Here is a 26,795-nt window from a genome sequence, read left to right on the forward strand (position 1 = left end):
ATCTTGGGCAGGACAGCACTTGTGCAGCCACTTCTAGGAATTCAGCGTCTCAAATTTAGCATTTAGGGAGGTCAAAGTAAACCAACTTTGCAGCGCCACTCACAGGTGAGGTGTAAAACATGTTGCTTGCCACGGGATAGGCTTCGTTTGGAGGGGGGTAAGCGCATTTCTCCAGACGCAAATCAAAGGATGTCTTTGCGTTGCGTGCCCTCCTAAGGCTTCTCAGCCTGAAGAACACACAGGCTGGGCACGACGCGAAGCCACGTGAGGGCAACGACAGGCTGCTAGTTTCACCAGGTCCCGCCTTCCTTCGTGCACTTCCGCCCCTCCCCGTTCCTACTCAGAGGGGCGGGCCGGCTTCTGTCTGGCCGGAAAGGGCCTGGCCTCAGGAGCCCACACTTCCGGCACAGACTTGCCAGAGGTTCTAACGCGAGGCGCGCGAGGAGAATGGATGACGTCGCGGAAAGCGGTGGGAGGGCTTGTGTTGGGCAAGCGCGGTAGGCCCGTTTCGCCGACTCGGAACCCAGAGCGTTGAAGGGGTTTTCCAGTATTGCGGCGGAGCCCGCGGTCCTCGCCGTGTCCTCGGCAGCCCGCACGAAACTGGAAGGCATTTCTGAGCCTGCGAACCTGCAGCGGAAGTGGAAGCAGAACGTACGTGTGTGAAAGAGACCTGCCTCATTTAACAAATCACTGTAGTGTGCTCAGGGCAGGGTGGGGGGATTGGAGTTAGCCCATCTTCCGAGGGTCCGTCGACATCGGCCAGAAGGGAAAGGCGGGGACCACAAAAGTAAAACACAGCCCTCCTGCAGTTCTAACAGGTTTTATTTATTTACTTTTACGTCTCAGGGTGCAGTGGTTGTAAGTCCACATTCTTGTGTGTATTTAATCAGACCGCTGTTCCTAGTTATTGGCGGGAAGATAAGAGGAAGCTGGCAATGGAAACCTAGAATTTGGGAACCGAGAATTTTACCTCAGAAGGGCAATTTTAGATGAAATGCCCGGAATTTTGCCAAAGACAGCCCTGCCACTTCTCTGCCCCAAACTCCTTAAGGGTTGAATCCAAGAAAGTAGTTTACAACAGGTAAAATTTAGAAGAAATCAGAGAGAATATAAATCTAACCATGAGGCCTGAAAGACACACGAAATTTGGGACTAAGGGAGACTAAGGCAGCCTTAGAAATGAGTTACGATTGATGATCTCATCTTGTCTGGTCTGTATTAGCATTTCAAAGCAGAGGGAGGGACAAAAAGATCTTTGGAAGGTGCTGTAAAATTTAGGGGAAGGCTGTTGGCAGGTTTCCTGATGTGTCACTGGCTGGTGTTAACAGTCCCTGCTACTGCTTTGTTTTTAGGCCCTTCCTCAAGTGACTGGAGCTTACAGATGCGGTCCAGGGCAGGGAACTGTGGCTAGGTAAGGAGGCCATGCTTGATGTTGCTTCCAGATCCCATGTCAACACCAAGTCCTCAGATGCTGGTGGCAGCTGCTCAGCAGACCCTGGGCATGGGAAAGAGACGGGGCCCACCCCGAGCCGTCTGCCTTCACCTAGCTGGAGAGGTGCTGGCCGTGGCCCGGGGACTGAAGCCAGCCCTGCTCTATGATTGCAGTTGTGCAGGGACATCAGAGCTCCAGAGCTATCTGGAGGAGTTGCAGGGCTTGGGCTTCCTGACCCAGGGACTTCACATCCTTGAGATTGGAGAAAACAGCCTGATTGTCAGTCCTGAGCATGTATGTCAGCGCTTGGAGCAGGTACTGCTTGGTACCATAGCCTTTGTGGATGTTTCCAGCTCCCAACCTCACCCTTCTATTTGCTCCCTGGACCAACTTCAGGATTTGAAGGCCATAATGGTTGAGATCATCACACATTTGCAAGGGCTGCAGAGGGACTTACCCCTGGAAGTCTCCTGCAGCAGACTTCGTTCTTCAGACTGGAATCTCTGTACTGTGTTTGGGATCCTCCTGGGCTATCCTGTTCCATATACCTTTCATCTGAACCAGGGAGATGACAACTGCTTAGCCCTGACCCCACTACGGGTTTTCACTGCCCGGATCTCATGGCTGCTTGGTCAGTCCCCAGTCTTGCTCTATTCCTTTAGTGTCCCAGAGAGCTTGTTCCCAGCCCTGAGGGAGATTATAAACACTTGGGAGAAGGACCTTAGAACTCGATGTAGGAGGCAGAATGACTTTGCTGACTTGAGCATCTCCTCCGAGATAGTCACGTTGCCAGCTGTGGCTCTCTGACTTCAGCTCTTCTCTCATGTAGAAGATGCTCAGTAGATGATCAGCTCCGGGTTAGGGATGGCATCTCAATGACCAATTCTGAGCATCTTGAGAAAATTAGGGAAAAATTCTGCGAACAGTTGTCCTCATCTCAGTGGGCATGGGAACAGGTGATAGTGGTGTTGGTTGTACATAGTTGCCATTTCTATAGTAGGGAGTCCTCGTGACTTAACTGAGATGTCTGTTCATTTTTCACTGGATAGGGGATAGAAGAAAGATTGTGGAGACAGGCGGTGGAAGTCAAGTAGTCTGTTCTTGTGTGGTGGTTGTAAATATACCTGCCCCGGTGGGCAGTGTCTGCCAGAAAGTAGAGGACTAGGTAAGTTTTACTGCATGTTTATATACCACCAACTGAATCGGACTAGGGAGAGTAGACCAGGATTCTCTAATGTCTTATGATTGTGTTGTGATATGTCTGTCATTCAGGGGTAAACTAAGAGTTCAGAGGAACAGAGACTTGTTAGGTGAAGTTTATTTTACAGTAGGTTAAAAAAAATAATAAAGTCAGAAATCTCTGTGGGAAAACCCACACTCTAAAGTATGTAAACATTCTGAGTTTTTTGAGTTTCTTGCTTCAGACTTTCACCCAGGCAGCTGTCCGAAGTGATTCAGATCATCAGGCTGTCCTTGTTGGCCAGGAACACTGCCAGCGCTATAGCAATCATTACCATCAGCATCGAGAGCCATTGGCCACATTGCCTCTGTGAGGAGGGAAGGGGAGAAAGAGAAAGAGGCCATGGGTTGTTTGGAGAAGATACAGACAAAAATAATCTTCCTTCTTCCCATTCCAGCCCCGTGGAAAACCTTGGGTCAGTAGAGGAGAAAAAGCTTTTTATATCATTATTTCTCTCACTTGCTCACTTCTTTGGGATAAGACCACTTTACTGCTGGTTACTGGTCCCTAAGCCCAGGATCACTGGCCTAGGGAACCATACCCAGCAAGGGCCAGATACTTAAATACTGGTTAGAGTAATCAAGGATGGAAAATAACTTAGCAACACTATATTATTCTCTATTCATATTCTGTAGTACTTTTGCTCTCCTTACTCTTTTTTTTTTTCTTCTCTCCTTACTCTTGCCACTAGCTCATAATAGGCTAAAAGAACACCATTTCATACTTTAGCTAATAGTAGGCCTCTTCCTTTAGGCTCAAGAGTTCCATGAAAATTAGGCTTGGTTGCATGAGCAGGTGTTTCCCGACAGTTGTTATACTCAAGTATATAAACCAAGCTGAATGGAATGGGCTGGCCCAACGTTGGCACGAGTTGATGAATGATCTGCAAGATTTGACTAAAGGAGGACCTGTCCCACCATCATCCAGGGCGATATGGGAGGATAGACCCTCTTACTCTGGGAAGCGGCCGTGGGCTCTGGTTCAGCTCTTCTCGACAGTGCTGCAGCTTACGCAGGCAGGAGAGATACTCGTCACTGAGGTTGTCTAACTCCAAATGCAGTTCTCTGCACTGGGGGGAGAATACCACCAACATCATCACTACCAGTTCCTTCTGGGATAGAGCGCAGGTCGGGGAGAAGGCCCTATGTGAGTTACCCCTTCATTCATTTGGAATTTTTACCACCATCCTCCCTTCCCAGCCTTTGCTCAGAGATTTCAGTTTATCTTCTGGCTGCCTTACTTAGTTTGCCTGGAACGTGTTCATCTAAATGATTGATTATAATGCATATGATAATACTATATTATACACATTAGTGCTTTCATGTGATTGTGTGTGTGCAAGTGCTTTGTAAATGCGGACACCAAAAAATGAAGTTCTTATAGCACAAAAGACCTGGGAATGATCTTAGTACTGGTGAAGAAGCATCTTCAACAGGACCTAGTTGAGTTGCATGTGAATACTCTGGGAATATGTAGGTTTCTAAGTATGTAGATGGGAAGAGTTTGTTACTTAAAAGACACTATATAAAGTTTTAAGATAACTCTATGTAGGACAAAGTTTGAGGAGTTAATATGTTTATTAAGTGTGTTTTAGTTTAGGCTGACTTTATAAAAGGTAACTATTTAATAAAACCTTGCATAATGGTTGGTATAAATGAAGAAGGAAAAAGATGGACAAGTTAGCCTAAAAGCAAAGTGAATACCTGCTGGCATCCAATCACAATTTAAACTTTGAAATCTCTGCTCCCTGGCTGCCTCCCAGCAGTTTTCCCTACCATTGTGGTATGAGCCCCTCACTACCTTGAGGTCACGTTCTCACCTCCTTTTCCTTGGCCTGGAGCTGCAAAGTCTTCTTTTGCAGCTGGTCTCTGAAATCCCGTTCTTTCTCCTTCCCTGTACCCTCAGGTTCCACTTCCTTATGGGAGGGCTTTGGACTCCACACAGGCAAAGCCTGATCTAAAAAAGCAGCCAGATTCTCAGTGATAGTGCGGTCCACGCCTCTGAGGAAGGGCCCTATCACTGAGAGAAGTCTGGAGTGAGGGGAAGGGAGGGGAGAGAACAAGAGAGGTCCTGTCCCTGACTAGACTGCATGGAGTAGAATTTTCTGACTTTCTCCCATTGGGACCCTGCTCAGCCTTGACACAGCTGGAATTTGAGCTGCATGAGGGCAAGGTTGGCCTCTTACTTTTCTTTGTATCCCCAGTCCCGTTTAATGGGAGATATTTCTAGAGAATACTTACTAGTCCAATTTCTTTTGTTGTACTTCTGGTAGGTTTGCTGGATACTTCCAATAGAACTAACCCCTTTCCCCTTCTGTCCTTATTTCAAAGTCAATGAGAATGGCTCTCATATCATAGAATTCACCTTCATGTGGTTAAAAGTGGTTTCTGAGCCACGCAGAAGTCTTAGTGTTGGTGAAGAGGGCACTGAACTAGGAGTCAGAAATTCTGGATTGTTGTCTTAGCTGCGTCCTTAATTTTGATGACCATAGATTTTCATTTTCTTGCTTGTGCTATGTGGGTATAATACTTTCTGCCTTATATTTTACGTGGTGATTGTGATGAGAAAACAAAAGACCACTTGGAGTGCATACATGAGGAACTTTTGCCCCCCACCCTCAGATACATGATGCATTCTTCTCAGGGAGTTAAGGCAGCAGACTCTTGAGGGCTAAGAGTGAGGTGACTGTTGCATGCAGCATGGTGTGGAGGTGTGGACTTGGGATGTGATTTGGAAAGTCAAATGTAAAAATCGACATTAAATCCTGAGTTCAAAATCAGTTTATTGAAATGTTCAACACAGACATGTTTTCAGAGAGAGTAGAAATTCTTTTCACAGTTTATGTACCTCTCAGGATAGGAGGCTAACTAGTTAAAGTGTTCTCAAAGCCAATGATCAGTCCTTAAAAAGCTCGGCTAGATCCCTGACCTCACAGACTCCTAGAACTGCATGGGACTCCAAGAGGTCATGTAGTCCATTCCTCTGCCTCTAGGCAGGCAAGGAAAGACCAGTATCTTAGAATTTGTGGAAGTAAATTTGCTGACCTTTCTTTGTTAAGAGTTTCTCCTGTTCTTGAAGCTGTAAGGATTGATTCTGAAGCAGACCTGTGGGAAGACACAAGGAACTTGTCTGTATATTGACTGTAAACAATGTTTTCAGAACTTTGCTACAAACCTTAATTATTCAAGATGTTCCTATCTGTTATTGGCTGAATTGTGCTCCCCCAAATTCATAGGGGGAGAGTCCTAACTCCTAGTACCTCAGAATGTGACCTTATTTGGAGACAGGTTCTTTACAGAGATAATCAAGAATTTTAGGACATCAGAGTGGGCCCTAATCTCTTATGACTGGTGTCCTTGTAAGAAGGGGACATTTCAAAGACATGCATAGATAGAAGACATATGAAGAAACATAGGGCGAAGAAGGCCATCTACAAGCCAGGGAGAGTGGCCTGGAACAGATCTATCCTCAAAGCCCTCAGAAGGAACCAGCCCTGGCAACACCTTGACCTTGGACCTCTAGCCTCCAGAACAAAATAAATTTCTGTTTTTTAAGTCACACAGTGTGTGGTATTTTGTTGTGAATACACTGTCCTTATGTCTCTTCCTTCAATGTCTTTACCTTTAAGTCTCTGCTTAAATGTTACCTTAGAAGACTTTCCCAGATGACCCTGTATGAAATAGCAACTGTTTTCCCTTTAAGCTGCTTTATTTTTCTCCCTAGCAGTTATTACTGCCTGACACATACTTACTTGTTGGTAGAAGCTCCGTACTTTATTATAGAGCTTAGAGTGTAAGCTTCATTAGGGAAGGAGCTGTGTCAGTTCTCTTCAGCACTGTGTCCTCAGTGTGTATGTCTAAAGTGCCTGGTGCTTAGTAGGGACTCAGTAGATATGTACTGAATAAATAAAAGCATGGTGTTGAAGTGATTCCTGGTCCATTCAGCTCCTGCCCTGTAGGCATTCGGCATCTACTGCTGGTTGCCTTTCTCTGTTAATACTAATTACACAAAACATCTCTGTTGGGGTAGCAGAGGTTAAGGCGGTGGGCAGCCAGCAGAGCTATTAACTGAATCAGGTTCTCTAGCTTTTCAGCAATGGCCTACTTTTCTTCTGAAAAGTCCTTTTTCCTCTTTGGCCCCAACAGGTAGTTTTGAAGTGGACTGAGGCATATGTAGTGTGAGCTGATTTTCTGAACCATTGCTAGTGACAGAAGTCTATATGACATACTCACGTACATAATAAGTTACAATATATCAAATAACTGGCTTAGAAAACCCATTTTTTAACATCAAAATTGAGGGAAATGGCAATTCTGGGGGAAATTCAGGTGGTTGTCATTGGCATGGAAGGAGAAAAGTAGAGAAGAAAAGACCAGCCTAATACTAACTTGCGAAGAGCTATGTAAATGACCTCTCACTTCCCAAGAAGGTCTGAAAATGCACAAAGGTAAAGGACATGTCCAAGACCGGGCCCCAAAGCCCTTTGTGCGGCAGGAGCACCAAAGAGCCAGCTGTGCTGCTTGAGGATCTGGAAAGGGAACTTACTCTGCAGCTGCTGTACTTTGGCCGCCAGGGCGAGTTTCTCCTCCTCTGACCTCTTCAGTTGATCTGGAAATGAAATAATGCAAACCGAAATAGACAAAACTAAGACTTCATGAACCTGACACCCGAGAATGGGACCTAGTAGTAGGCCTCTGATGTGTGTCAAGTGGAAATTGCTCTTTCTTCTACTTGTCCTAGTTCTGAGACGGGTAAACCAGATCCCAAGTGCCTTGGACTTCATCAGCATCGACAACGTCAGGTTGAATTAAGAGTTGTATTTGCACACGATTTGGTCCTCTCAGCTGACACAGAGGCTGTGATGGGAAACCTTCACGGCGCCTTGTGTTTCAACTGACCTTTCCCTTTTGAATTAGAAATGCAGCCTTGGCACGTGTGACTGAAGTAGGAGTGCTGCAACGTGGCTCGGGGGATGGGCCGGAAAAGCAGGCTGATAACTACAAGATCCGCTAGTGCAGTGCGATTCATTTTCAGTCTTGGATGATTAAAACAGCCTTGCCTGTCCCTCCGGGTCAAATGAAATCACAAAGCCAACCAAAGACTGAAGCCGCCTTCTCTACCCAGCTTCCTTTCTTGGGCTCACTTGGGCTCACTGAGCCAGAGGCCTCTGGGGAGAAGGGTACCTTGTAGGTGCTGCGTATCCGAGCTGTGCAGGTCTCTGTCCCCCTGCAGGTGTTCAATCTTGGCCTGCAGTTCCTGGTGCTCATTCTCCAGAAGTCTCAGAGCCTGGTTCATCTGTAAGTCTCTACTGTCTGCTCCCTGTAAGGAGGAGGAGGGGCCGACACAGAAGCCGGTCAGTGCTGGGGTGGAGGATGGGAACAGATTCCATGGAAGAGGAAAACTAGAATTTTAGAGATAGGAGTATTAGGAAAATGGGAAAATTGGGATTTTTAGTGCTTCCTTTGCTATGTTCCTCACATTTAAACGATGCATTAGACTTTACTATTCAAAGGGACTCATTTGAGTAATACCCAAATTGAAGAACACCCATCACTTTTCTAGGTGTCTTCACATTGTCTTTACTTCTCATTCTAACACTGTCAACTTTTTTTTCTGTGGTAGGGTCATTTTTCTCGAAGAATTAAGGTTAAAAAGAAAAAGACCTTCATGGGGAGCCTGGGTGGCTCAGTTGGTTAAGAGTCCAACTTTGGCTCTGGTCATGATCTCACGGTTCACGAGTTTGAGCCCTGTGTCAGACTCTGCTGACAGTGCGGAGCCTGGAGCCTGCTTCAGACTCTAGATCTCCCTCTCTCTCTGCCCCTTCCCTGCTCGTGCTCTCTCTCTCTCTCTCTCAAAAATAAGTAAACATTAAAAAAAAAAAAACCTTTAAAAAAGAAAAAGATCTTCATCAGAGTTGCCTTGTAGGTGACAGGAGGAAGAAACCACAAATGTGGAGATGTGGCTGTAGTGCACTGACCAGCTGGGTTCACACCTTCAGTAAGACTAACGTGACCTGTCTTATTAGTTTGGCTCCTCAGGTTTCTGCTTCAGTAAAATTATAAAGGTAAATTATAAAAAAATTATTTTAAGTTTATTTATTTATTTTGAGAGAGAGCACAAGCAGGGGAGGGGCAGAGAGAGGGAGAGACAGATCCCAAGCAGGCTCTGCACCATCAGTGCAGAGCCTGATGCAGGGCTCAAACTCACCAACTGTGAGATCATGACCTGGGCAGAGATCAAGAGTCGGCTTAACCGACTGCACCACCCAGGTACCCCTATAAAGGTAAATTTTTGATGTGGGTCTTCAAAATTTCAAACCAAGTAAGTAAAATCTAAAAAAAAACAAAAAAACAAAAAAACGCTAATATTTACGGAGGCTGGTATATGCCAGGCATGGCACTAAGTGCTTTGTATGGATTACCTGACTTGATCCTCCCAAAATCCCAACAAGCAATGGAGGTACTATTATTAGCCTCCTTTTGGAGGTGAGGAAACTGAGGCTCAGGAGATTAGTTAAAAGTTTACAAGGTAACACAGGCTGGAAATGATGGAACCCTTGAGAATGCCAAGGGTCTCCTGTAATTGCTTAAAAATTACATTGGCGGGATGTTAGTTAATACTCAACCTGTAAGTAAGTTAGTGACCTTTGTTCCGAACTGGATGCTGTGCTGGGATGGGGTGCAGAGAGTGGGCTGACAGTAGGCTGATGAATATTCCAGTCCAGCCCTTTGCATTTGGTTGGTGTCATTCAGTGAACACTTGGTTCATTTGCATCAGCAGTGCAGACATCCTTGCTGAGCTCAGAGTTAGATTTCAGGGCCCCAGCAGTGAGTCAGGTCCAAAGTGGCCACTGAGTGAGGAACTGAAAGCCAGATGCTCTCAGCTGCCTTTGGAACCCCCTGTCTCACTAGCAGCTTCTCTCCTCACTGCTGTCACTGCCCCCATAAACCCTGCCTCTTCTCCCCACGTCCCAACCCCAGGGCCTGCTACCTGCAGTTTGGACTGAAGCACATGGAGTTGGCTCTCCAGCTCTCTGTGCTGGGTCCCCAGGCTCTTCCAGTCTTCCTTCAGAGCTTCGTACTGGCTCCTCCACTCTTCACACTTCTGCTCAGCCAGAGCCAGGGACCGCTGGCGGGTGGGGGGTCAGACAAGAGGAACAAGGGGAGGGTGCCTTGGGGGTTCCCGGGAGTTCTGCAGGTGTCTCCCATGCTGCCCAGAGGCTCCCCCTTCCCCCCCACCCCGGGGTCCCAGCCTCAAGATTACACAGCATGCCCACACCTGCGCGCTCTGCAGTTGCTGCTCTGCGCTCATTTTCTCCTCCAGCACTTTCTGCAGTGACTCCTTGGCTTTCTGCTCGTAGCTGTTTTTCTGGTCTTCCATCTCCAGTAACACCTTTTTCATTCCCCAAGGGGAGTATTTCTGTAAATTTGATGCAATTCAACAAAACGTATTGAGCTGTGTGCTGAGCCCTGAGATGGGATAGAGAAATGAAAAGAATTGGGTCCTTGCCCCCCAGAGCAGAGATACCAGTAATCTGATGGACCTTCTTCCAGGCTGGAGGGGAGCAGGGAGAGGGTCCCAGGTGATGAGGGAGGTAAGCAGGGGTAACAAACAGTGTCCTGGCATGGTGAGCATCCCCTCGGCCTTCCAGGGGTGTTTCAAATTCAACATTTCCAAAGCAAAATCATCTTTCTCAGCCTCCTTTCTCCTGGGTTTCTTATCTCAGTGACCAACATCATCACCTGCTCAGTCTCCCAGGACTGAGACCTGGGAGTCATCCTTGATTTCTCTCTTTCTCCCAGTAATCAGTTGTTCCTTGAGCTTTGTCAAATCAAACTCTTTAACAGCTCATATCTGTCTCTGTCTCTTCTCTGTACTTCCTGTCACCTCCTTAGTTGCGACTCTATGGGTCAATGCAATATTTTCTCCATCTTCAACCTTGTAGCTGATCGTGTCACTCCCTGTTTAAATCTCTCAGTGACTAAGGATCAGGTCCAAATTCCTTGGCATGGCTCCCACATGTAGCTCAGACTTTGATTCTATGCTGCTTCTACCCAAGCTGAATTGCTTGCAGATCCCCTAACCACTGTGCTTTTGGGCCTCTGCCTTTGTCCATATAGTTTATTCCTAGAGGTCCTTACCTACCCTTTTCACCTGGTTAACCTCTACTCATGCTCAAGGTTCAGTTCAAGAATCATGTAAGGTCTGATAAATCTTGACCAATCACCCCTATCCCCCAACTCATTATGAGTTAGGTAGCTTTTCTTTGGGTTCATGTAGTATCCCTTGTATGTCTCTATCTTCCCACACTATTGATTCATTTTTCTCCCTCATGGGATTGTAAATACCTTCAGGTTAGAGAGCAAGCTTTTTTTTTTTAATGCTTCTTTATTATTATAATTTTAAGTGTTTAAATGTTTATTTTTTTTTAAATTTTTTTTTTCAACGTTTTTAATTTATTTTTGGGACAGAGAGAGACAGAGCATGAACGGGGGAGGGGCAGAGAGAGAGGGAGACACAGCATCGGAAACAGGCTCCAGGCTCCGAGCCATCAGCCCAGAGCCTGACGCGGGGCTCGAACTCACGGACCGCGAGATCGTGACCTGGCTGAAGTCGGACGCTTAACCGACTGCGCCACCCAGGCGCCCCTAAATGTTTATTTTTGAGAGAAAGAGAGAGAGAGAGAGAGCAAGCAAGAGCACAAGTGGGGGTGGGGCAGAGAGAGAAGGAGACTCAGAATTTGAAGTAGGCTCCAGGCTCTGAGCTGTTAGCACAGAGCTCAACATGGGGCTCAAGCCCATGAAACACGAGATCATGACCTGAGCTGAAGTGGGATGCTTAACCTACTGAGCCACCCAGGCGCCCCACCCCCCCTTTTCAAATGTCTGTAGTTTCAGAGATCTGAACAATCCCCAACACTCTCAATGTTTTTAAATTAATACATTTTCATTAAAAAAAAAAATTGGCTTCAGGATTTAAGAAAAGAGCAACTTTACAAATTCACTTAGGGTCTTGCCCTCCCCATCCCTTTCATCTTTTTGCCCTGTGATTCTGGGGAAGGCGGGAAGCTTTTACTGTCAATTCTGGGTTACCCCACTGTGTAAACAGCAGTCCAGATCATGCAAATTTAGGGATCCATACGAAGTCATTTCCATTTAGTTTTGGGACCATCTGAAAATTTGATTTAAATGTGAGTGGGTCTTATGTTCTTGGAATTTCCATTAGAAGCCAGATCCAGGAGCCACTGGCTGAAGTCATACATGGGTATGTCCCAGTTAGTGGACTTAACCATGCTGGCCAGCTTTACCCGCTCCCCCACCCCTCACCCCTGCTGAAAATCAAGAGACTGGCATTCTGGATTATATGTTGGTATTTTATGAGCTGGGTTGACATTATTTAGTTCATAAGAGTCTGACAAAACAGGCCATACTGAAAAAATAAAAGTTGTGGGTCAGCAAACCTGGTTATAAACTCTGTTCCCCCACAAGACCCCAACCATCCATCGTATCTCCCCAACTCCACATGCTTCACCTCATTCTCTTATCTGACCCCTCACCACTTGTCATTTCTATCTCTTGTAATCCCAGATCAGGTCAATGCAGAGTTTAGTGAAGATGGGTAACAATGCCATAGAAAAGCCAAGAGTCATAGCCTTTTACTTTCTCCCAGGGATTGCTACTAGACAAAAGTTGCCCGTGGAATGGAAACCATTTTGTAAGGCTTTATTATAATATCCAACACTTCTGTTCAAAGATTGGGACCTGTGAAGGTCTATCTGGGTGGTGTGAATCTTTACCTCTCCTTACAGTTCCAGGTATTCCTAAGGTTTCCCTGGAGCTGGCAAAGTACTTGATTTGGGGGTTCCTTCTCAGGGTACAAAGGGAAGGACACTAGGAAAAAGGGAGTAGAGGGTGGATTGGGGACCAAAATGAAAATGGCAAAGCCATAACTGGGTGAGTAGGAATGGGTACATTCATCTTTGTTGGGTGTCCTTTCTAGAGCATAGGATTGAGGTTCAAGTATTCTCCTTTAATTCTAGATTCCTGGGCTGGAAGTGTCCTCCAGAATGCTTACCTGGGTACAGGTGTACAGCTGGTTTTCTAAAGATCTCAGTTTGCACTTCAATTTGTCTTCATTAAGCTGGCCCTGGAGCAAATGGGATGACTTAATTAGTCTGGGCCAAAATATAGCATGCAAAGAGTTTTCTTCTGTTTTCCCAGCTTACTGCCTAGAACATGGTCTGTGCTCAAGCAATGTTTGTGGAACTGAACTCTTTCAGGAGGTAGGGAAGAGGAAGGATGTCAAAGGATGTTTAGGTAGAAGATCTTTTCTTCTGTCTCTGGAATAGGAGAAGGAGGAATCGGACTGGCCCCAAGTCTTCTCTGTATCTTGAGGTCCTCTATCCAATGGCTCAAGGTATGATAATAGTTCACTTGAAGGAAATCTTCTAAGCTCTTCTTTTCTTTCCTCATTACCTCTCTCTCCTGTCTAGGCACTTCTGTATTCCTCACCCCCTCAGTTGTGTACAGGATCTTTACTTCTAAAGTATAGGCCAGTAAGACCAAAAGGGTCTCCACATTCCCTTCCTTACCTCCATCATGGGCTGAATTGTGTCCCCCTTTGCTCTCCCCACCCCCAGATTTATACATTAACATCCTAACTCCCAGCGCCTCAGAATGTGACTGTATTTGGAGATAGGATCTTTAAAGAGATAATGAATTTAAAATGAGGTTGTTAGGGTGGGCCCTAATCCACTATGACTGGTATCCTCATAAGAAGAGAACAGAGCACTATGTGAAGAAGACACAGGAGAAGACCGTCATCTCAAGCCAAGGAGAGAGGCCTCAGGAGAAACCAACCCTGTCAATACCTTGATTTTAGACTTCTAGCTTCCAGAATTGTGAGAAAATAAATTTCTTTTGGTTAAGCCATACAGACTGTGGTATTTTGTTATAGCAGCCCTAACAAACTAATGCCTCCCCTCCTTGCCTCCTTCCTTCCCCTAACACACACACACACACACACACACACACACACACACACACACACACTGGACTCAAGATGAGAAATTCTTTAAGAAAGCAGGACATGGAGGAGAGAGATCAAGTGAGGCAGGGTATGTGTATGTGGGGGGTGGTGGTGGTGATTAAAGGGCTTCCCAGAAAGTCACACGTAAGTAGGGTCAGTTGCATGACATTTTGGACATTCCAAGAGGGATGCTAATCTCAAGGATGGGAGTGGGGAAAGGCAGGCAGGAAGAGCCTTATCTGTTTCTCAATTTTTCAGTATTTTAGCTGAGTAGCTAACAACCTCCTTGCTGCTTTGTTCTTTCCCCCACCTGTAGTTGTCTCTTTTTACCACCGCGGGGTTTTGTTCTTCCAGGCCTGAGTCTGACCTAAGTTTGTGAGAGGATCGGGAGAGAGGAGGGTGTGGGTCTCTAGCAATAACCAGTTTTCATATCCTTTTTCTGGCTTTTTTTCCCAGTAGGCTTTGCTGGACACTTGGGAGGTCTAGAAATTACATTTCTCTTCTGGCCTGAGATGCCATGGCCCTTCTCAGGTGGCTTGGGTGTTTGGAACCCTCATAACATTTCCCGTCTGTAATGGCCTGGGTGCAGAGGAGGGGACTCTGTTTTGAGGTCTGTCCCCTTCTGAGTTTCAGGGCACCTGGGGAGGGCGCAGGAAGTGGTATCTCACAGCTCCTGTTTTGATCTTGTTTGGCTGATTCTTCTAACCCTGGGAGCCAGGGGGCGCCCCCACCCTTTCTGCTTCCTGTATTACTCAACTGGGCCTTGCAAAAGCAAAAGGCTTTGCCAAAAATAATTTTTCAAAGTGTCTCCTGCTATTAATGTTTTTCATAATGTCTCGTGTGAGAGCTGAGAGTCTAGGATTTGGCATCTACAGTAACCACAGGGCTTTGGGACAGATAAAAGAGATGGACAAAGACTTCCATTGTTCTGGGCTTTGGAGTAACTGGTAAAAGGGCTGCATTCCCCTGAGTGTCCTGTTCATTGTCAGTCCACAGGTCCTGAAATCAACTCCTTCTGCACCCCCATTTCCTGGTTCAGATCTCTGCATTTTCCTGTGCCTAAACTCTTGCCACGGCAGAATGTAATCAAGCCCACCGAGTTTAAGGTTTATCTTGCTGTAGTTTGGGAAGAAAATGAACAAGCCCAAAACATTACATCCTTACATTTCCCCCCATATACTCCCATCTTTGGGTAGCTCCTCTCTCCTTCCTTACTGTGGTTTTAATTCAATGTTTTGCCTCTTCCAACTGTTTTTGTATTTTAGCCGTACCCCAGATTACTTTTCCATTCACAATGCAATAAAAGACAATTCAGGATAGCCCCTTCAGTGGGGATGAAGGGCCACCCAAGTCTGGGGATTGAAAAAAATCTCTTGTCCACAGCTCCACCTTCCCAGACTCCCTGAGGCAGGGAAGAAAGTTGTAGCCAAGTTGTTGCAAATGGGGCATGTAGTTTCCTGGTCTGAGCCCCAGCTACCCCAACTGAAACCCAGTGGTACAGTATGTGGGAAGAAGCACCCTTTACAGGCCTACTGTGGACCTTTTTTTGGTAGTCGCCCCCCCTGCCAGGAGCCCAGGGCTCAGAGAGCACGGGACCCCCAATTGGAAAAGGGAGCAAGGTGGAGGCCGTACACACCTGGTGCTGGTCCGAGGGCTTCAGCTCCTGCTTCTGCTTGGCTTTCCCCGGCCTCTGATCTGTTCTCCAGAAACACTACCGCCACACCGCAGAAGCGCCAACCCACAGCTCATCTGTGCTCTAGCAGAGGTTGCTTAGGGCTTGCAGCCAATCCCCCGCTGTGCTGTCATCTCAAGATCTCGTTTCCACTTTGCAGAACTTAGAACCCAACTGTGCCCCACTCTTGTTTTCGTATTGCCCAATACTGAGAGCCTGCTTTCTCGACCGCCCGAACCATCTCCCCTCTGAAGGTTGGACCTAGCTTGGGAGTATCAGCAGTGCCCCAGGCCCCACCACATCCAGTAGGCCCAGACTTAGCTTGGAGGTAGAGACAATGGAGGGAGCTCCTTCTTGGGGTTCTCGCAGGGTTTGCTGTGGGCTGCCCTGCATGTGAAACTGGGAGATTCAAATCATGGAGGCCAAATGGAAAAAATAAAAGGTCTGAACTGGGTTGAATGTCAAAGTCCCCGTTTGGGTCACATTCTTCCAGTTGGTTTTCCCAAATACCACAGTCTGGATCTGTTCTTTCATCCAGGCTGAGGTCTCCATGGCAGGGGTAGAGGGCTGGATGATTTTGTTTTGAGGGAAGCAGGAGCCCTTAACTGACAAATCTGACTATTTTTGTTAAAAACAGGAAGCTGGGGTGCCAGTGGGGGGGAGGGAGAAAAGAAGCGTGGGTATGCAGAGGGGTGGGAAGAAGGGAGGGAGAAAACCACAACCAAAGGAGCTTCTGCTCGCCTGCCCTGCCCAGCGTGGAGTGAAACTGCCCGCAGAGGTGCCCTGAGAAGTGTGTCCCGTCCTCACTGAGCTCCAATGACTCAGGCTCTGATTGCACCTCAGGGCCTAGGATGTCACCAGAGATTTCGCCGCTTCCACACCCACCTGGAGCCCAGGTCCTCACTATTGTCAGAGACCATTTCAAAGCACAGATCGGATCATTCATTCTCAGCTCAGTTCCGCAACTATTTCAGCCTGTGTGCTGCCGAAGAGAGCACAACTCCACGGCCCCTGACTGAGCTGCTTGTGAAGATGGGCGGAATCTTGCTAAGTGCAGGACTTTCAACCCAGATGCAGCGCCCTCCCAGTGCTACCTGCTGACCGCCTGGAGCAGCGTTTCTCACATGGGTAGCATGTGTTCTCACGGATCTGTGACACATATGCTTTTCCTTTAGGAAGGAGTCTCTGTGTTATTTACGTTTGACATACCCCATCAGTGGAAAAAGTTTAAGCTTCATAATTCCAGAGTCTTCAGAACTCCTCTGACATGATCTCTTCATTTCAGCCAAACTCAGCTGCACCCAATTGCTTGTTACACAGAGGCCTTATAATCATTCCGATTGCTTTGCCTTAAATCCCCTTTCCTTTCTGCTTTTTCTTCCCCATCATCATTCCTACGTCTGCAACTGGTAGACTATGCATCCTTCCAGGCTCAGCTAAAATGGTCCCTTTCCTTTGGATCCTACCCTGTTCCACCTCAGGCAGAAAAATTGCCTCCTTCTCCTTCCTCTGTGTCACTTTGTAGAAACCCCTGTTATGGCTTTTCCACACTGTATTCGTGTTGTTTACTACACATCTCTCTCTTCCTGGCTGATACGTGAGCTCCTCAAGAGCAAGAACCCTACTTTTTGTCCCTGGAGCACAGGGCTCAGCACATAGTTGAAACTTAATCAAATGTCTGTTGAATAAATGAGATGATCTCAAATTAGTTCAGCACCGGAAACCACCTGGCATGCACAGCTGTCTGTCTCAGGCTTCTGCTCTGCTGATGCAAACGACCTTCCTTAACCACCAGGAGCCCCAAAACACAGACACTTAAATCCTGGTACAATGATATATAAGGAAGGAGGACCGAGCTTAGGAAGCTTCTTTTACATCACTGTAAACTTCTCAGTTTTGTTGTACACTGTCCCATCCCATCTTTCTGTCTAAATAACAAACCATCTATGCTGTAGGGTTAGATGTCCACGGAGGCTTGTGAGTGTGTACATTCTCTTTGTACTTGGTGCCTTATGCCCCAGTGGCATAGCTCCCTGAACATAATATAGTCTAGGGGGTTTCCATGTGGTGTCTGAGGACCCCTGGGAATCCCTAAGACCTTTTCACTGGTTCTACGAGGGCTTCCCTTTTCCAGCTACATATCTGTGTGAGGCTGGATTTTCCTTTTCTACGCCTCAATGAAAACAATGTATTGCAACAGATGGAATGCAGAAGAAAATATGTGAATCTAGCTGTCTTCTGTTCAGACTCTAAAAAGATTTGCAAAAGTATAAAACAATGCTATTTCTCTTACTATTTTTTAAAAAAATGTACTTATCTTTCATAAAAATATGTAATTTAGATTCACACGCAATGGGTTTACTATTTTTATTTTAAAATTTATACATATTTTGAGATTCCTATTTTTATTTCTAATATAGTAAATCTCAATATGCTAAATAGAAACAGTTCTTTGGGGTTTTCAATAAACTTTTTAAAGAGTATAAAGCAATCTTGAGATTGAGACCCATATCGTGCCTCTGGGTCTTTCCTATGCTGTATTTCCATCCCAGAATATAGTTCCCACTTCCACATTTGTCTGGAAAATACTTATGTAACTATAAATATTCCCTGGTTCTCCTATTCTCTGGATTCATTCCTTCCTTCTTGTGTGCTATTATATCCTGAAAAACGTTTATTTCTGATATCTCTGCATTGTTTAGGCATCTGTCTCCCTGACAAAACCACAAGCTCTCTAAAAGCAGGAACCCTGACTAATTAATCTTTTATTTCCAGTGCTCAGTACAGAAAACACGGTCTATGAATATTTGTTGAACAAATGGACTAAAATAAGGAGATCTGAATTTTAGTTTCAGTTCTGCCTGTAACTAGCGATGTGACTTTGGGCAAGTCACTTGACCTCTCTGACACTCAGTTTCCTCATTGGTAAAATGAGAAAACTTAGACTATGTGATATCTAAGGTCCTATCTCACTTTGACATTGATGTCTAAGCTGAATCGTGGGTGCATGATGGCTTGGCATTAATATTGGTGTGAATCCCATATAAAAATAGTTGACATTTACCACAGTTAGTAATAGCAACTGTATTGGGATCTTCCTCCTTTTCTTCCAACATATTAAAAAATGGGAATTCTTTCCAATTTTGGTTCTGGGTCTTCCCTGGGTATGGAGCAGCATCACCCCAGCTAATGACCGTGGATTTAGCTGAGCTCTCCCATGTATGTAATATCTTTGCCCTTTAGACCTCAGCACCCCCCAACCCCCCCACCTTGCCTCTTCAGTAGTGAGAAAACCCCTTATCTTGCTGGGGTGATGTGGAAAGAAGAATGAGATGGGCACCCATAGAAGCCCATGAGCTTTGTTCAAACAAAGATTTCATTCCCTTACCTTCCAAGAGCTGTCAGAGGCCCTTATCAGGGTGGACAGTAGGTCTTGGAGAATCACCATTTTCTGTTTTAGAACCAGTTCCCTTTGGAGGGCCTCCTGGGGGGGGAAATGCAAGAAGGTAAGATTAACCTGGAGGAAGGAGTAGATGGGTGGAGGAACTGAAGAGAGAGTTCACATGTTACTTACTTTGAGGTACTCAGAAAGCTGGATGATTTCCTAGAGAGAAAGAAAAAGGGTATTCAAGAAGACTCTAGGGGTGCTTGAGCCCCACCTCAGACTCTACATTGACAGTGTGGCGCCTGCATGGGGTTCTCTCTCTCTCCCTCTCTCTCTGCCCCTCCCCCACTCATGCTTTCTCTCTCTCTCTCTCTCTCTCAAAATAAATAAACTTAAAAAAAAAAAGAGGGGTGTCTGGGTGGCTCAGTCAGTTAAGTGTCCAACTCTTGATCTTGGCTCAGGTCATGATCTCTCGGTTCATGGGATTGTGCTCTCATTGAGCTCTGTCCTGATAGCATGGAGCCTGCTTGGGATTCTCTTTCTCTGACCCTTTCCTGATTGTGCTCTCCCTCTCTCCCAAAATAAACAAATAAGCTTTAAAAAAAAAATTAAAAAAAAAAAAAAAAAAAAAAGAAGGAAGACTCTAGGTTCCCTGAAATCCTGGAACATGGAACCAGAGCCAGGACTGGTTCATGTCAAGTAAATTTCTTCCTTGGCTCAGAGTCCCTCCAGGCCCCTGTCCCTTTGCTTATCCAGGAAGAAGGTGTCCCTCCATCCCAGCTGTATTTACCATAGAATTCCAGAATGTCAGAACTTGGAAGAGCTGGGATATCATCTGAGTCAACCCCTTCAAAGTGAGGATTTTCTTACCTTATCTAGAACTGCAACTCCATAACTGGGAAGAGAAGAAATAGAATAAAATGACAATGGATCAAAGAAAAAAAAGCACATCAGGAGGCAGTGGGTCGATTCCTTCTCTGATCTCTTCTGAAGAGCCAGTAGGGTAGGGAAGGTCTTTCTCTCAGTTAAGGTGGGCATGGAAGTTCATCATGCTCCTTCTCCACACACTGGGTGAGGGTTCAAGCAGAGCTTATCAGAGTGGAATGGATGGGATGTAAGGAAGCTGGGGTCACATGGAAGTACTCACTTGGTTTGCTGACTGGCATCATTCTTAATTGTTGGCTGGGCTTCTTCTGCCTTTGTCTGAGTGCCTGAGCAATGGAGGATAAGGTGATTCAGAACCCATGGAGGAGCAAGTGGGAAGGGAGAGGCCTCTCCACTGCCAGCAAGCTGAGCCTGCTGTGGCAAGGTTTTATGCAGGCTCCAGTGAGGGAGGGAGGCTCAGCTCTTACCACGGTGGTGTGTGGGTGGCTTCTTGATGGGAGAGTCCTGTGGTGAAAGGCCCCCAGCCTGGGAGGAGAAGTGAGCCAGATCCCTCTGGGTGCTTGAGGAAGGGTGACGCTGGGTTGGAAAGGCCTCAGAGCTGGTTCCTGACACCTGGAAAGCAAGTAGGGGATGCTGAAAGCCTAGAGCTTCTTACAGCGTGATTCTCCAGCAGATTGCAGAAAGATGAACCAGTGATCAAGTTTCAGATCCAGAAAGCCAAAGTAGCCCATTCCAACCTTCAAAACTACAAAATTGTCCCTGCTCCTGCCCTCTCTTGTCCTGGTTGGTGGGTATGGTTCTCCACAGACCAGGCAAATGGGGAGCTGGGCTTGTCTCTACTTACTTTCTCTAGAATCCCTGATCTACCTTGTTTGGTTTTAGCACTTACACTGCCAGTATGGTGATGTGGAAAGAGGACTGGTCTTAGAGTGAGGGGGTCTGGGTTAGATCCTGCCTTTTCTACTAGGTCTTGGTCTCCTGTTTGTGTATGAGTGTGTGTAATGTGGATGATCTCCCAGGCCATTTCCATATTGGAGAGGTGGCTTCCTTCCTCTCAGTAGTAGCCGGAATACCACTGAGGTTTTGTGTGAAGAGACGTTAGAGCAGGGAGGTATGGGGAAGAGTGTGGTAGTAGCCATCACAATCTAGTCTGCTCTTTTTTTTCTTTTTAAGTATATTTATTTATTTTTGAGAGAGAGAGAAAGCATGAGCGGGGGAGGGGCAGAGAGAGAGGGAGAGAGAGAATCCCAAGCAGGCTCTGCACCGTCAGTGTGGAGCCTGATGCGGGGCTTGATCTCATGAACCATGAGACCATGACCTGAGCTGAAGTCGGACACAACTGACTAAGCTACCCAGATGCCCCTCTAGTCTGCTCTTTTTGTATTTTCTTTATGCAAACTCAAAAATTCTAGGATTGTAACAGAACACTAAAAGGCTAAGAAATGCCTATAGTATCCAACCATGCAGACTGACTCAATCTCAGTAAAACCTTAAATAACCGTTAGGCATAGGTAAAGTTTTTTAGTTAAATGTGTTTTCGTTCTTTTTCTCCTTAAAAAAAATTTTTTTTAAACAAAAAGCTTTCAGAAACCTCTTGCCTTAGAAAGTACACAGTTGGTTTTATTTTACAATTGGGCTCAAGGATCATTTTTGTGAACAGCACCTTCTATTGTGGCTAACAGATCCACTGGTTAAGAAACCCTGAATGAACTTCTACTCGGTACGGAACCAGGCCAGGCACTTCCAGGGAATACGATGGACCCATCCCTGCTGTCAACATGCTCAGAACATGGATAGGAAGACACAGATGGTTTGCTGGCTGAGATCATCTCGGCACACCCTGATTTTTGCCAGCACTGCTCCTTCCCAGGCCAGAATGATGGGTGCTCTAAGTATTATTACACAATCTTAGAGGATTTATAACCTCATAAGGACCACAGAGAGCAGAGGTGGCCTGGAGAAGCCAGAGAAAGCTTACTGGACCACACAAGACCTTTACTGAGTGAATTTAGTACAAATGGAATGGTCCAAGTGAAAGAGAAAATGTAGGTGGGTGCAACAGGAGGTGTGTGTGTGTGTGTGTGTGTGTGTGTGTGTGTGTGTGTTTCTGAGAGGGGGCATCAAGAAGATGGGCCTGTGTCCCTGGCATACAGTAAGCATATACAGTAAATATTTGTGGAATGCTGGATGAATGAATGCTGTAAAAGATAGGTATAGATTGCCTAAATTTGAACTGATAACTAGGAATTAGCAATGGACTTACTTTCTAAATTATTTTTTCTTCCCTAAAAGGCAAATGCAAAACAAAAAAATAGCTAAGCAAACAAAGACCCAAACAACAAAAGTTTCTGAATGAGTAAGTGGCTAAGGGGGACTGCTATATGACTAGGGAAGAAGGAACTTAATTTCAATCGCTTTTTAGTGACCTTGAGCCCACCCACGTGCCTGCCACCCTCCAGAGCAGTGTGTCCCTTGACATGACCCACCTGCTTCTGGGGGGAGGAGGAGATCCTGCTGGCCCAAGACAAGGGCTCCTTGAGGTCAGTTGGCTGGCCTGGCCTCCTCGAGGGACCGTGCTCCTTGGCCCTGGGGCTCTGTGTCTTGCCTTTCTCCTCCACCTGCAGGTTCCTCCTCCTGAAGAACTCCTGTTGTCGTGCTCTCTGGAGCTGCTCTCTCTGCTGGGTCCTCAGCGCCTTCCCCACCTGGCGGCAAGTGGTCACATTGGGGCGGCAACGGCGGCTTTCACGGGTCTCTTGCCGGCGCTCACACTTGGCCTCATAGCTCTCGGCCCACCGGGCCAAGCCAGGGGAAGGCCTGGGGTCCAGGCTGATCATGATGACCTCCTGAGCACCTGTTGTGCTTGGCTTCCAGTTCCTGGAATAGCTGCCTGGGTCTGCCAAATGCCAAGAGGGAGGAGAAGGGGAGGGGTCAGGAGATGGGCAGAAAAAATGACTATCTCCCAGGACCAGGGGGTAGAAATAGCACAGCATCCCATGCATGTAGGTTGAAAACTGAGGAGGTGATGGTGTCGAACTGGGAATCAGGACTCCCGGGTTCAGGCTCCATACTAATTATGGAGCTTTCCATACTGCTTCCCTCTGGCCTATGTTTCTCCCTCTGCAAAGTGGAAAGATCTCTCTGGCTGCCACTTCTTCCTTGACCTTCCTTGATCTCACCCTGCCTCTAAGTCAGGAATAATTGATAAAATTGTCATGTGTGTATAGCCTTTTGGATAGCAGCTAGGGATGTGTTCATTTTCCAGAGACTTCTAGAGAACCAGGTAAATTGGCTCCTTGTTCTTCAATCTAAAAGAAAAGCATCTTTACCGTTCTCTTGGCCCAAGTTGTTGCTAAATAGGTGAGTGACTCTCGTCAAGGCCTGGAGGGATAACCAGACCCCCCCCCCCGCCAAGGTGTGGCCAGTCCTGTGACCAGCACCCACTGCTATCTTTTTGGCCCTTAATGACTGGCTTCTGAGCCTGGTCCTGGGCATGGTTTAGGAGGGAAAGCTCACCCTAATTTCTCCAGTCATGAAGTACTGACATTGGTCCACTGACATCCACTTCCGGCCCAGGACTGGCTCTGACCCTCAGGAGCAGATCAACTCAAACCAGTATCAGCTGAGTACCTGCCATCTGTCCAGTGTTGACTGAAACCCATTTCAGAGCTTCCAGCTCAATAGCCCTCCAAGCTGAAGGTTCCATGTTTTAGAATCTCCTCTCTGTTAGGGCTAAGTATGCCGCCAGGTCAGCTCTCCTTGGCCCAAACAGAGATTGTGCCATCAAAACTAGCAACTACACGAATTACACCTCAATGAGGCTATTACAAACAAAAATGAAACAAAGGCAAACAGTGTCAACAAGTCCACAGGGAACCAGGCTTGGTGAAGAAGCCACACTTGTTGCCCCTTTACATGGTCCTACCTGCTATTCACAGAACCCCCAACTCTAACTCCTTCTTCCTTCTCTGTGCCCTTTTCTCTCTTTCCTACCCTCCCTCACCTACCTTCTGCAAATTAGTTTATTTTCCTAGAACCCTCTCTGGTAACTTGGCTGAGTTGGGGCCGGACTTGGCTGAGCTGGTCCTGAGAGCTGGAAATTCTGCGCCCTGCCTCCACTGATTGCTGGAGCCAGCCCAGTGGTTGATGAAGGAAGAGGGACTCCTTCTGCAGCTTCTCCTCTGTGTCCTGCAACTTCACTACCCACAACCTGAGAACCCAGTTCCTGGAGAGGTCAGAGAGGACATCTCAGCTTCATCGACCAGCAGGCAGTTACCAGCTCTGGCCCCTTGATTTTATTTATAGGCCAAACAGACTCAACAGGTAGCAGACTCTCTGTCCTTTTATTGGAACTTTCCTGCCCATCTGGCTCAGTCCAGAATTCTCTGCAGGATCCTTGCTCTCTCTCGTATCATACCACTTGTTCCCTGGGGTCATTCATGGGTGGGGCGGTCTCACTCCAGGAGAGTGGTCTTACAAGGTCAAACCTGGCATGCTGTCAAATGCCTGCCTCTCCAGGCTTGGAGGGGCATCCTCCGGCTGTGGGCAGTTGCAGACCCTAGGCAGGACTGTGAGGCTGTCAGTGCTTGTTCTCTCGTCCCACCTCTGGGTGGCTTTTCTCTTTAGGCTTTTCTTCTCGTTCCTACTCTGTAGGTGTTCCCTGACTTCCCACCTGCTTCCTCTGTTATCTAAAACCTTAGAACAGTATCCAAAAGGCTCACTCATTTTAAGTTATACATGACTGAATGGATAATGTACAGGTGAACTCCATGTCCAGAATCTATGCCTGTGGTATAGGAAGGTATTCTGCCTTTGATGGGGGAGGCAGAGAACCCTGGCTCTGGACTCAGGCCGTGTGGATTCATATCCTGGCTCTGCCACCCACTACCCCTGTGCTTTTGGACAAACTATTACACATCTCTAAGTCTTAGTCTTTTCATTTATAAAACGGGGCCACAGCCTCCCTTGTAAGGTCATAAGAATTAAAGAGAAAATGCACATCAAGCATCTGGCACATAACGCACAATAAATGTTAGCTTTTTACAATACTAAAGTGGGATGATTATTACCCCTTTCTTGCTGATCTTAGCTATTAAAGACTCACTCAGTGCTGTAAGACCAATGCCTCCAGCTAGACTAGCACTGCAGGACCAAGAGAATGCCTCATCCTTCCGTCTCCCACCCTCTTCTCTTTGAAGGAGTGCTGTTTACCACATGGAGGGGATGCTGGCCTCGGGTTGAAATCATATTTACTGCTCTGGTTCCTCTGACCTCTGCGTGTGGGCTACAAGGCAAAAGGGCTTCTCTGTGGTCTGGACACAAGTGCCATCGCAATTAGGCCCAGCAGAAAGGCAAAGAAGAGGCGGGGTAAAGAATCAGTGTCCAGCGTGCCTGCATCCCGCCATTAAAACGTGGGCCGCTAGGTCCCCTCCCTGTAATCCACAGGCTTTGTAGAGGAGGCAAAGCCTGTGATTATGGAGAATCCTCCCACCTTCCTGCCATGAGGAGGAAAGGGCTGCGGGGGAGGAGACGGAGCCTGAGGTAAGGTCTTCCCCCGGACTCTGCCAGGCTGTCCACACCAGTGGGCCACTTCGCTTAAAAATACGGCTGCCTCACTCTGCTTCCTGAGGGGCAGACGCTGGGATCCGTTACTCCAGCAGGGAGTTGCAGTAGAAATGGCTCCTTAGAGAAGGGAGCATTCCCAGACCCCCAGGCCCATACACCCGGGAGGATTAGGTGCGCACAGCTGAATGGAATCATATCCAGCTTTCTGGGATGTTTTGACTATTCTGATTTGCTTAAACACAAGAAGCCATGTGGGACGGCTGACTGACAGGGATAGGCTGTAGAAAAAAAGGGAACTGGTCCCTGTGTGGTTCAAAGAAAGGTCACTGGGCCACTGCCCAGGGTTTCTGGCATCTGCGGGGTGTCCCTTGGCAGTATGACAAGTCCCACTGGAGCTTGGGGAGGAGGTGGTATGGCTGAGGGCATCCTGCCTCAGGGAGAGGTCAGGGTGGTGCCCTCACCTGACAGGGGTTTGTTGCTGCCTTTCCAAGTCTCTGCTCCTACTTCCTGCTTGTGTGTGCAATGAATGGCTTCCTGCCCGGGTCTGACCGCCCTAGTGCAGAGATCCTAATGCGAGGTGAGAAGGCAAGGGCCTGCACCTACGTGCTCTAATGGCAGCTTGTTGTCTGGGGGGGACTCCTGCTTTGAAGGGAACTATAAAAGTTCATTTAATTTATGCCCATCACTGGGCAGCCGGGACCCTAAGTCATTTGACTCACTCCTAATCTAATCTAATGGATGGAGCAGAGGAGCAACAAAAGCCGTACCCTTGTGGTGTGGCTTGTGCCCTCAAGAGCCAGTGCAGGATGCTTTCTTGCTTACCGCCCCCCCCCCCCCAACACTCTTCAACTAATCCATCTGCTTCTGCGTCTCCCCCTTCAGCCGAGGGAAGCTTCAATGACAGATCACCTTCTTCCCCACCCCAGAGTTGGAGGTCCCCAACCTGGACACAAAAGCATCCTCCTTCTCAGTTACCTTGGGTCCCAGGCTCCAAACCAAGCAGCTCAGGAAAGCATTCCAGCTGCTGGGCAGATCTTGGCTGTGGTCTCAGATGGGGCAAGGCAGCAGCTGGGTCAAGTGCAAGCTGTCAGTCCATGGCCCTGGGCCCCCTTAGCATTTTCCTTCTTCGTACTGTCTTTCTTTCTGCACAGCAGCCTTGCTGAAACAGGAAACAGACAAAGCCACAACGCTTGCTCACCCCAGTTCCTCTCTCTTGCTCTCTGGCACAATCTGAGTGGGCCCCTGAACCCTTGAGGCCTATGGGGCTGAGCACAGGAGCTCCTCCCATCTTTGGGCACCCCTGCCACCCTTTTTCTTGCTAGTGGGTCAGTGTGAGCTCTCAGTTGGTTTCAAATCAAGATCCCTTTCTAGAAGTAGACAAGGATGGGACTCTGGGTCACGTGCAAACCTTGCAGTTTCGATGAGGGGGAAGATGCCTTTTTGGCCTAGATGTTCCCAGGATAGGTTTGCATGTGTATCAGGTAGCTCTCCGTGTAAGGATTTTCTCTTTCCTCTGGTTACCTCTTCCCAATCCTAGAGAGTTATAAAGAATTTCTGCTTTTCTGGGGGCACCTGGGTGGCTCAGTTGGTT

At 47.1% G+C, this 26,795-nt stretch overlaps 2 protein-coding genes across 4 annotated transcripts; one reads left to right on the forward strand and one right to left on the reverse strand.

Moving 5' to 3' along the window:
- The first annotated feature begins 314 nt into the window (after positions 1–314).
- Positions 315–6,230, forward strand: CF1H1orf74 (chromosome F1 C1orf74 homolog). Its single transcript, XM_078440864.2, has 2 exons — positions 315–651; positions 1,353–6,230. The coding sequence occupies exon 2, from the start codon at positions 1,430–1,432 to the stop codon at positions 2,237–2,239; it is 810 nt and encodes a 269-aa protein (XP_078296990.1). The 5' UTR covers positions 315–651; positions 1,353–1,429; the 3' UTR covers positions 2,240–6,230.
- TRAF3IP3 (TRAF3 interacting protein 3) lies at positions 2,735–26,439 on the reverse strand. Of its 3 annotated transcripts, none has more exons than XM_060643929.3 (16): positions 26,180–26,439; positions 22,129–22,535; positions 20,110–20,254; positions 19,905–19,968; positions 19,628–19,652; positions 18,947–18,976; positions 18,761–18,856; positions 12,747–12,818; positions 9,951–10,091; positions 9,663–9,800; positions 7,856–7,991; positions 7,218–7,280; positions 5,717–5,776; positions 4,492–4,691; positions 3,628–3,741; positions 2,735–2,979 (listed from the first exon to the last, which is right to left on the reverse strand). In XM_060643929.3, exons 2-16 carry the CDS (start codon positions 22,474–22,476, stop codon positions 2,887–2,889), a joined length of 1,725 nt encoding a protein of 574 aa, XP_060499912.1. In that variant the 5' UTR covers positions 22,477–22,535; positions 26,180–26,439; the 3' UTR covers positions 2,735–2,886. The 3 variants fall into 3 exon arrangements, with proteins under 3 accessions (XP_060499912.1, XP_060499913.1, XP_081648022.1); XM_060643930.3 differs by having other exon boundaries at positions 4,492–4,628; positions 26,180–26,438; XM_081791896.1 differs by lacking the exons at positions 2,735–2,979; positions 4,492–4,691 and having other exon boundaries at positions 3,629–3,741; positions 26,180–26,438.
- Positions 26,440–26,795: the final 356 nt, after the last annotated feature.

The sequence above is a fragment of the Panthera onca genome, chromosome F1 (genome assembly GCF_046562875.1).
Source record: "Panthera onca isolate mPanOnc1 chromosome F1, mPanOnc1 haplotype 2, whole genome shotgun sequence".
NCBI classification, from domain to species: domain Eukaryota; kingdom Metazoa; phylum Chordata; class Mammalia; order Carnivora; family Felidae; genus Panthera; species Panthera onca.